This window comes from Nyctereutes procyonoides, unplaced genomic scaffold (genome assembly GCF_905146905.1).
Source record: "Nyctereutes procyonoides isolate TBG_1078 unplaced genomic scaffold, NYPRO_anot_genome, whole genome shotgun sequence".
Taxonomy (NCBI): domain Eukaryota; kingdom Metazoa; phylum Chordata; class Mammalia; order Carnivora; family Canidae; genus Nyctereutes; species Nyctereutes procyonoides.
In genome coordinates, this window is record NW_026575142.1 from 15,767,954 (window position 1) to 15,779,338 (window position 11,385).

The 11,385-nt window shown below is 41.1% G+C and overlaps 1 protein-coding gene across 1 annotated transcript in view; it reads right to left on the reverse strand.

Moving 5' to 3' along the window:
• GORASP2 (golgi reassembly stacking protein 2) overlaps positions 1 to 10,034 on the reverse strand; it is a 38,244-nt gene extending 28,210 nt beyond the window's left edge. Inside the window, exon 1 of the mRNA XM_055307961.1 lies at positions 9,834 to 10,034. Coding sequence (XP_055163936.1) covers positions 9,834 to 9,896 — 63 coding nt within the window. The 5' untranslated portion in view covers positions 9,897 to 10,034. The remainder of the gene's footprint in view (positions 1 to 9,833) is intronic.
• Between the last annotated feature and the right edge of the window lie 1,351 nt (positions 10,035 to 11,385).

Below are 11,385 nucleotides of genomic sequence, written 5' to 3' on the forward strand. Positions count from 1 at the left end.
AGCAGTAAATAATCCATTCTCAGGAAGAAATTGACTCTATACAAATCCATTCCCTGAGAGTTCTAACAAGTATGCTGAAGTAGCACTTTTTCTAATTCTTCTCAGGCCTCATGGTTCACTTTGAACAATTAAGAACTAAAAAGCAGCAGCTGAAAATACTAAAGAGTAGTTATGCTTACAAATGAATGATAAAAGTCAATGTTATCAAAACCTGGACAGGTACTTATAGGAGCTGAAATTTACATTTGGAGGTTATCTTAATCAAAATAAAAATCACAACATGAAAGAAATACTTTCATAAACACTAGAAAAAACCAGCTACAATAAGATAAAATCTCCTAGATATTTTTTACTCAGAAGGCAAAAATGAGAACCTTACTACAGAAACTGCATAGTGAAGGGGTATTCATCCCCATTACATAAAAAGAAATTAACACTCATGATTAGAAGCTGGATTTGGAATCACCAACTATATAGAAATTCTTAAGGTGGTGTCATTCAACTACTGTAGGGAGTTTCAGTGGCTTCTGAAATTAATTTAATTGGTCATTACAGAACAAATGTCAAAATAAGAAAATATATCAGAAAAGATAAAATATAAAAAATTCGTGACTTAATAAACATTTCATTGTTTTTCATAAAATGAAGTAGTACATACCAGCTGCAATGGAAAATAAATTTCTTACTTTGATCTGTCAGAAAAACAAAGTTTGAAAAACAGTCCTACGAGAGATACTATTCACTGTTTTGTCCAATCAACCTTCAGGTAATAAACGCAATTATTCTTCTGGCTTTAAAAAAAACAAACAAACTTCTGGCTTTTCTCTCACCTTCTGATCCTGGATCATTAAAAAGTTTTACCAGATTTAGCATGGCTTTTTCATGCACAGACCTCACTGTTCTATACTGGTTGCTTTCCAGTGAAGCATCCATCTCTTCTCCTGGGATTAAAAATGCAATAGTATTTATACTAGGTTTGGGTCATTTCACATGAACCACTCTCTTAAATTTTGGCCTGGGGACAGAAGGACAGCAGAATAGAAGGAAAGAAGAGTTTGGGTGGAGTCAGGGTAAGCCATTCTCCCAACTCCACTGGTCATTTATATACTTCCAGCTGAGGACTACAGAACTGCTACCTTAATGCAACACAAAAAGGAAACAGCAGGGGATCCCTGGGTGGCTCAGCAGTTTAGCACCTGCCTTCAGCCCAGGGTGTGATCCTGGAGCCCCAGGATCGACTCCCGACTCCCACGTCAGGCTCCCTGCATGGAGCCTGCTTCTCCCTTTGCCTGTGTCTCTGCCTCTCTCTGTCTCTCATGAATAAATAATATCTTAAAAAAAAAAAAAGGAAACAGCAAAGCTACTTTCAGAACACAGCATATCATCAAAGTACACATTTGATAAGGTGATACAAAGATACTCTTACCCACTTTCTAGCTAGTATGTGAATTATTTCTCTTAGGTTTTCTAACCATGGAGATGTTTCCATAAAATGCGCTCAGTGTAATGTGTAACTCTCTTCTTTAATACTGCACCACCAATGCCCTCACACAGAAAAGGTAGGTAAGTCCCTCTGAATGACTTTCTGTCTACACCATCATCTCCTCTGGCTTGCAATTTAATGTCAACACTCTCACTTTTGTACTATTTTTAAAAACAGCAGGGATGTTAAATAAGACTAAAAATTGAGTTCAATCCAAGTATCACTGATGATTCATTTCATCTACACACATAAAGCCTCATGTTATATGTATATACTTTGGGGACCAAAATGATGGGACAAGACTCGGGAATGTTATATAATAAAAGTAAACCCTAAATTCTTCAGTTATAAAAAAGGCACTTTTGGCGTGGGGTGAGGGAGATCTTCTATGTCTGAAAAGGTCCAGTTTTCCTACCGGGGACTTGACACAGATGTGTGGAAATTATTTTGCAGTAGATTCTTAGAGTTCAAGCTTTACTTGCTAAAACATTCTCATATGTTCTACCAAAATAACTCAAGGAGCATGTTTTACTGACTGACCTTATGATGTAATTTATAACATATTTAGCAATTTGAAATGAAATTCTAATGGTATCTTAAAGGAAATTAAGGGATGCCCGAGTGGTTCAGTGGTTGAGCGTCTGCCTCGACTCAGGACATGATCCCAGGGTTCCAGGACTGAGTCCCTCACTGGGCTCCCTGCAGGGAGCCTGCTTCTCCCTCTGCCTGTGTCTCTGCCTCTTTCTGTGTCTCTCATGAATAAATAAATATGTCTTTTAAAAAATAAATAAAAGGAAACTAAAACCTATCAGTATACAGTACCTTCTTAGAAAAGGTCTGTATATCAGGAAAATGATGTTGAAAGAAACTGAAGTCTATTCCAAAAGAAGCAAAACTTCTGACAACCTGTCACCTAATTTTATAAATATCTCCAAATACCAACTTACGTATTTATTTCTTAGGGACAGAAAATTTGTTGCATGACCTTAGGCAACAAGCTTTCTGTGCTCCTTTTCTTTAGCTGTAAAGTGAGGAGGTTGACAAGAGTTTCTAAAACTGAATGACTCACCATGAAATAAGTCTAACTGCCACTAAGCTATCTATAGCTTCTACAGTGTAGATCAAACCCAACAACAGTATTTTAATTACATAGCCTCTTTTAGTCATTTAAATTAATGTGTTTAGTATCACTCTGATGCTAAGCAATGAAAAGGATACTGGTACCTACCTACCTTTTAGAAAAGACAAAAGTTCCTTAAAAGTGAGGATTCTTAAAAATTAGCAGGCACATTAATAAAACTAATGGGTCAGATCTGACCCAAAACTTATGTTTTAGGCTTCTCTTAAAAAGTTATTTAAGTAATCTAGACACCCCACGTGGGGCTTGAACTCATGACCCCAAGATCAAGAGTTGCATGCTCTTCCAATGGAGCCAGCCAGGAGACCCAAAAACTTATGTTTTATTTTTTTAAAAGATTTTATTTATTTATTTATGACACACACACACACACACACACACACACACACACACACACACACGCAGAAACACAGGCAGAGACACAGGCAGAGGGAGAAGCAGGTTCCATGCAGGGAGCCTGATGTGGGACTCGGTCCCAGGACTCCAGGATCATGCCCTGGGCTGAAGGTGGCGCTAAACCGCTGAGCCATCCGGGCTGCCCAAAACTTATGTTTTAAACAGCAGTAAAGTATAGGATTAGGTACCTGGACAAGTAGCCAGTGAATGAGCAAGCAAATAGAAATGCTACCTAATATGCTTAGAGGCCTATTTTAAATTGTATTGCCACTATAAAAGTGGTTCTTAATGGGTGATACAGTAATGCAGATGTTAATAATAAAGGCATCTGCTAACATTTATGGAGTCTTTCTAGACCATATGCTAAGTGCTTTATTACGGAATATCTCATTTAAATCTTTGGGATAACCAATGAGGTAGACAGCATTTAAGAGTGAGGTCTTCAGTAAGGTGGCAGGGGGCCAGAAAAAAAATTAAGACGCTCAATTTTTTCCCAAAATATTTCATATATAATATCTAATATGGTTTTTGATAAAAACGGAAGGGGGCACTACTATTATCGTCACTTTTCAGATAAAAAGAATAAAACTAAAAAAGTTCAAATATCTGCCCAAGGAAACACAATGACGGAGCTAACACTAGGATCCAGTGATTCCCAAGAGTAGCCTCTGGTGGTCTACTCCAAAGTCTCTCAATATATTTATGTTTACCAGATGACAAGGCTCCTTACTGCTGAGAATGTGCTGGAATGCTCTCTCACTGGTGCTTAAAACAAAATCAATCCTTAGCGTTATTCTCTTAATGCTACAGTAAATTTATTTGCAATGCCAAGACGGACATGCACAATCTGTCAGAGTAACAACTTTGGTTCCGCATGCTATTTAGGGAAAAAAAAAAAAGTCATCTTACTTATCACATCTCTGAAGGCAATCTAGAGTAATATTCTGATGTATCAAACCTTTACAGATAAATATTTTCTAGTTTAGATTAACCAGCATTAATGAATCAAACTAATATAATGCTCTCCAGCACAGTATTAAAGCCTGCAAAATAAATATACTGAAATTAATGGTTATTCTAAGGTTAATTCTTTTTTTTCTAAGTTCTATTCTTATGAAAATTTCAGTGGCATTAAAAAAATCCTGTCAGTATCTGACCCAGAAAAAGTACAGCCAGTGCTGTGTGCTCTACTACTTACTGACCAGAACAAAAAGTGTAATTCCAAATAAGGTATTGGAGGATGATAGTTCATACCTTAAAACACTTCATAACAAAATATGAAAGTGTGTATAAACCGTGGAATGCTGATTTGTTCAAGGTCTGTTCATATCAGGAAAAGTTTATGTTCAATATTTACAATTCCTAAAAGTGTGTATGGTTCACATGCATTGTATTTTATGGCATTTATGAACTGAAATAATCTGATTCCTACATTTGAAAGGACTTTCAAAGAATGTTTATTAAACAACTTCATAGTCTTAAAATTTTATTTTTTAATTAATCTCTACACCCAACGTGGGACTCAAACCCACAATGCAGGATCAAGAGTTACATGCAACTGAGGCAACCAGGCACCCCTACTCATAGTCTTTTAGTAAGAGACAGTTGTGGGAGATCATAACCCTTAGGTGGGTATTTATACAGCTTTTTTTGATTATAACTTTACACTTGAGAAACATGAAATAACCTATTTTCATTTCTTACCCACTGTTTTCACAGTGAGTGAGAAGAGGCCAGTAGTGAGACGTTTGTTTTTCAAATAGGGACATGAATTTAAAAAGTTGGAGAATGGGATGCCTGGGTGGTTCCAGTGGTTGAGTGTCTGCCTTTGGCTCAGGGCCCTATCCGGGTCCTGGGATCAAGTACTGCATTGGGCTCCCCACAGGGAGCCTGCTTCTCCCTCTGACTATGTCTCTGCCTCTCTCTGTGTTTCTCATGAATAAATAAATAAAATCTTAAAAAAAAAAAAAAGTCAGAGAAACACTATGTTAGTGGAAAAAAACTATGACTAACAAATATTAGGAATTCCCTTTATCAAAATAAGTACCAAGTTGAAATCCTGCAGGATTTCATCCGGACTAGTGAGGCACTTAAAAAGAACAGATCCATGTAACAGTAAATATGTCTAGGTATTCCACTTTCTATGGAAATAATTCTGTCACTTTCTCCTCTAAGAAGAGTATTTAATGTTGCCCAGTCTGTAGTAAAATGGCTCAGGAGATAAAGGCCTGTTACTACGCGGAGACATACTTCATCTCAATGGCTTTTCCTTTAAAACATCTATTACCTCAAAATCCCTCCTGAAGGAAATGACAAGAAACAGTGAACATGACATTTTCCATGCCCTCATTGTGGAGTGAACACTGGTTCCAGAATGTCCTCAGATAACCCCCATCTCAAAGAATATTAAGTGTAGAATGCAACTAATCTGAATATTTAAATTTAGAAACAAATCTTATAATGGGTATCAATGAGGGAACTCCAAAAATGGCCTTGTGTGGTTCACTTGGTAATTAAGGGAGAATCTAGGCAAGAATTCTGTATTCTTTTTTTTTTTTTAAGATTTTATTTATTTATTCATAAGAGATGCACAGAGAGACAGAGAGGCAGAGGGAGAAGCAGGTTCCATCATGCAGGGAGCCCGACGTGGGACTTGATCCCGAGATTCCAGGATCACACCCTGAGCCGAAGGCAGACGTCCAACCGCTGAGCCACCCAGGTGTCCCAAGAATTCTGTATTCAACATATTTCAACTGCAGTAACTCATAGTAACTTCTAACAATACTAAGAAGGCCTGGCTGACATTTTTGCTGCCTAATGTTAAGATTAGAGAGTGGGAATAAAAGTGGTACTCCTGATGAACATGAATTGGATTTAATGCATGAGGGAATCTGAAATATAATGCTATTTTTTTATAATGCTATTTTTAAAAGAAGGATTCTGAACTGAAAAATTTCCAATAGAATTCAACCTTTTAAAAATATCTTTTAATTATTTTTTTGTGAATATACAAATATTTCATGGCCACGGTGGAAATTTCTACCAATAACCCTTTTAGTATCCTGGCTTATTACCTTTCCATTTTATTTTCCTGGGCACCTACACAGAGGGGCATACTTAAAGCCACAGAGTGTTCTGAAATGCCACTTTCATGAATGCATAGCATCCCACTCTGTGGTTAGGCCCTGATTTATTTAACAGTGCCTAGGGTACTGGGTATCTAGGTTGTAAGCCAACATCCTAAGATAACTTCAGACCATACTGTACTTGAATATGTCATGTCATTCAAAATTTCTGTGAAACATGGTGAGGGGCAAGGTTAGGCATAGGGAAAAAAAAAAAGACTAGGAAAAAGACTTCATCAGTATTTACCTTTAGATGACAGATTTACAAAAAAAAAAAAAAAGATGGCAGAATTACAAGTAGTTTAGATTCTTTGTTATACTTTTTAAAACTTATCTAAAAGATTTGTAATGAGGATGCCTGAGTGGCTTAATCTGTTAGGCATCTGCCTTCAGCTCAGGTCACGATCCAAGGGTTCCTAGGATCAAGCCCCACATCAGGCTCCTTGCTAAGCCTCCTTCCCCTGCTTCTCCTCCCCCCTGCTTGTGCTCTATCTCTCTGTCAAATAAACAAAATCTTTTAAAAAAATAAACAAAAGATCCGTAATGAACACCCATTGATAATCAGAACGCAATGCAGTAGTCTACTAAAATGAAGAAAGATCAACAAATGAAGATCTGTGTAAGTAAGCAACATTAAGATTCAATAATTTGGGGAAATGTACATTTTAAGTGAAAACAAAGGTTGGATTTGAGGTTGTGAACATATACTGGTGACAGCAAAGACTAGAAAAACTGTATGTCCATCACCAGGAGGTGCTGTTTAACTAACCTGTGGTACAACAAACTACTATGAAGCTAAGTGAAACCAAGAGGCAGATCTCTGCTGCTAAGGAGAGACTCCCAAGATGGATTATCAAAGAAGGCGGATTATCAAAGAAGGCGGAGGGGAACAGTATGTATCTTATGATTCCAATAGTTACAAAAGGAAACAGAGTGAAGGGGGCAGAATTCTTCTGCCTGCATAAAACATTTTTGAAAAGATACTTAAGAAACTATAGTGGTTACTTCTAAGGTAGGAATGGAGAATTGGATAAACAGTATGATCACAACCTGAAAATGTTCATTAATACATAAATGCATAATACATAAGAAGGAAAGTATACTGCCCACAGCAGAAAATCTGACAGTAGGGCAGCCCGGGTGGCTCAGCGGTTTAGCACCACCTTCAGTCCAGGGTGTGATCCTGGGGCCCCGGGATCGAGTCCCGCATCGGGCTCTTGCATGGAGCCTGCTTCTCCCTCTGCCTGGGTCTCTGCCTCTCTCTCTCTGTCTCTCATGAATAAATAAATAAATCTTAAAAAAAAAAAAAAAAAGAAAAGAAAATCTGACAGTACTTCAAGGTTGTTCCCTAAAAAAAATTTAAAAGCAGAACCTACCAATGGATATGGCAAATAGAAAAAAAATGTAAATCCAATTGATTTGAATTATAAGGACTTTTTAATAACAACAATAAAACAGCACTAGATATGGCTGTCACTATAACTGTTATTTTAAAACCCAGTCGAACAAGTTTTTATTACTAACAAGGAAATGGCCAGAGAATTGATTATTAAAGAAAACAAACTTCTAATGAAATCATTCTAGAACTTGTTAACAAGAGTGATTTTATGCCAAGGTCAGTTTACCATATTTATTCTAGTTTACAAGCTCAGTAATCCAGAATAGGAATTTATCACTGTATATTTGGGCCATAATAAATGAAAGGAAGATTTTTTTTTAATGTTCAGATTTAATACAGTACTTTCCCCCCTAAAAACAAAGATAACTGGAAACCAATTACAGAATCAGGGACAGTGGGTTAGGAACTCAAAAACATTAAAAAAAAAATTCTCCTCAGTTAGAGGGTCATTACTATTTTAAAGTTCCTTTTAATAAAACCCGAGTAAGATTTCATCTTTTGCAACATTTATGCTTCAGATGCAGACTGGAAACTAAGGTTGTCCCTAGTGTTACTGAAAATCAGATTCATAGATTAATAACACACTGCACTACTGAAAACGTAGGAGTGATTTACTGAGGCACACCTATGTAAAAGAAAATACACTTCAACTCACTCTACATGAACACAGTCATTACCAGAAGCCACTCAACTGCAATCCTTTTGATGTGTACGTCTTTCTAACAGACCTTTAAAACTCAATAATGCTATTTTACTGAGTGTATGTGTCATTAAAATATCACGAACCCCCAAGGATTCATGGCCACAGTCAGTCACTGGGGGAAAAAAAAATACCAGACATCGCACCCCAGGGCAGGATACCGAAAATCAAACCAGGCAAGAGAAAAGCACTGCCACCAACTTTCATTTTACATCTGGATCTGGCATTTCTCCTTCAATTTCTCCCACCAGTGTGGCTCTTGGGGTCAGCTTAGCTAAAAGGAATGCAGTTTGCTTATTTTCTGGGAAAATCGTCCTTTCCTACCGAAAGCGTGGCTTCAAGAGAGATTTTTTAGTAGAGTGGAGAGACAAGAAGACATGATAATCCTTTAGATCAGAAAGGTGATCCCTCACAGTGCTATCACACACATATCTAGGTAATTCACCTTACGAATGTTGTCTCACCTAAAACGTGGGCTCTAAGGCAGAAAATGACTGTACGCACCAGAAAGTACACTTTCTCACTCCCAGCGAAAATGTTCTTGCTTGTGAGTGGCTAATATTTAATGACACTCTATTACGTCCTGAAGCGGTGCTACAGATTAGGGCCGCTTTGCCGCCAATCCATCTCCTCGCCGCTCGTGCAGGTGTCACAGCACATAACCATCAGTGCTACTCTTAAAGACTTCCAGTCCTAGAAGACCCACATGCTCTGCAACAACTTAGGTTGCTCATAAAAGCAGGGGCTTACCTGATGCTTTCTTTTTTTTTTTTTTTTTTTTTTTTGAGATACTAGGTTTCTCCATCCTGGTGACTGAGGCTGCTTTCCTTTATTTACTTAGACTTTTCTTTTCTTTCTTAAAAAAAAAAAAAAAAGTTCCTCTCCCATTACCTGTTACCATTGTGGATCTAAACCTTAATCTCCAGCACACTCTGAGCAGTCTTAGAACGGAAGTTCTCTGCGCCAGGAAATGTGGAAAAGGAGGCTTAGTAAGGTCAGGAGCGACCCGGGAGGGGGTGGGGGGGAAGACCCGTAAAATCAAGTAAATTTAAGTCCGTCGAACCTACTTCTGGGCCATTTCATTCTGTTTGCCTAACTGGGCTTTTCCGGACATCCAGCCAGGGCCGAGGTGAGTTAACACCTGCCGTCGCACCTCCTGCGTTTCGCCCTGCCAGTTCCAGGCTTCATTTTTTTTTTTTTTTCAGAAAATTCAAGTGCTACCTTCACCATCACCTCTTCTGCAGACTTTGCCCCCACACCCTTCCTAACTTTGTAAGAGAAGAATCAAGAGAGAGGGGACAGAAAAGGCCGCCGTCCCCGCCCGCCCCCCACGTCTGGGCCGCCCCCCGACAGGTCGCCGGCTGCCGCTCAGGCTCCATCCACCCCGTCCCCCCAGGGCGGCGGACCCCGGGCCCGGAGCGCTCCGGGGAGGCGTGAGGCCAGCGACCTCCCGGACCCGCCTCGGCCAAGGCAGCGCCCGCGGCCGCCGCCGCTTTCCCGGGTCGGGCCTGGCCGCCCCGGGAACGGGCCCGTCGGGGCCTCTGCCTCCCCGCGGCCGGGCCCCGCCTCCAGCGCGCCGTCGGAGCCCTTACCCGCAGGACATGGTAGCCTTCCGTGCCCCCGCCAGGGATCTCGACGCTCTGCGAGGACCCCATGGCGGCGGGCGCGCAGTGTGGCCGGGCCGGGATCCGCGCTGCTCCCCGCCCCCCGCGCACCGCCCGCTCCGCTCCTCCGCGTAGCACTTGGGACGTGGCACTCGCCGCCGCCGGAGAGCCGGGCCGCACTGCCCGCCGGGAGAGCGTCGCCGCGGCGCACGGCCGCCGCGACGCCGCCGACAGCGCCCCCTGCCGCAAACCGCCGGAAGGGGCCTGAGCACGCGCAAGCGGGGAGGAGCTTCCTGGTGCTCGCGAGAAATCAGAAACACAGTTTTCCCAGCCGCGGCCCCTTGCTACGGATCCCCGGGGCGGACAAGCTTTGCCCAGACGCGTTGCCGCTCGTCTGAACGAACGATTGTTTTGTCGTAGCTCCCCCTGGTGGCCGGAGGCAGGAAAGGGCTGCTCCTGGAAGGTGGGTCCGAGCAGCTCTCCCCGCCCCCTTTATGGGTCCTGTCGCAGGTTGCAGAGAGGGTGATGGTGCCTCTCCGGCGGGCTGAATACCGCATCCGCTCAGCTCAGTTTTATAAAGAAAAATGTTCTGGCTGTGCCTTCCTAATTATGAGAACAAGATCAGAAGATTGGTCGCAACCTGTGCGATGCCAGAGTGGGGAGCGCAGTTGGATGTCCTTGGGGTCCTACCTCCTTTAGGCAGCCAGGTCGTGTGCACCCTCTTCCTATTCCGTTTCTCCTTTTGCCCTTTCCCTCCAAAATCTCCAATTATGGCCATTGCCCAGGGGTCAATTTGATCATCACTAATGGTGGGTCAACCAGGTTTTCAGACGTGTATTCTGATGCGAAGGAATATAGAGGACATCATGCCCCCCGTGAAGTGTGCTAGCCCAGAATGTGTAACTCGCTTCTGTCGCATCTCTTGTTAGATCTTCCACTTGTATGCAGAGGATAAGGGGGGAAACGTAGTAAAATGATGTCACAAGGAAACAACCAGGCAAGTAAAAAAGAAGATGGACTGTTCAGAACAGCTGGCCAGTTCTTTTCATCAAGTCAGAATCATAAGACAGACACTACACTGGACTTACAGAGAGAGGGAGGATGTAATCAGGAGATGCAGTGTAAAGCCTTGAGTTGAAGGCTGATTTGGAGAAATTAGCTGTAAAGGACCTTTTTGGCTGAAATGGGAGAATTTGAATACGTACTGAGTTTTCGAAGCATTTACTGACACAGAAAAGTGGAAATTATTGACTGAAAAGAAAAACGGGTTACAAGACACAGTGTATCTGCAAACAATATGAAAACTTTTTTGTGGGGAAAACACTTATTAATAATATGTATGCATATGAAGACATGAGCAGATAAGAACCAAGGGTTATGGCGATGATTTCTGGGTGTGCTGGAGATGTTTTACTTTTTGTTTTTGCTGATTCTATGTTTTCGAGTGCTCGTGGTCTGCTTCTGTAACAGTAGGGGTATTGAAAAATAAATAAAAAAATCATTTATCTTTCTTTGCTGTCTATAAGCCAATCCCAGGTTC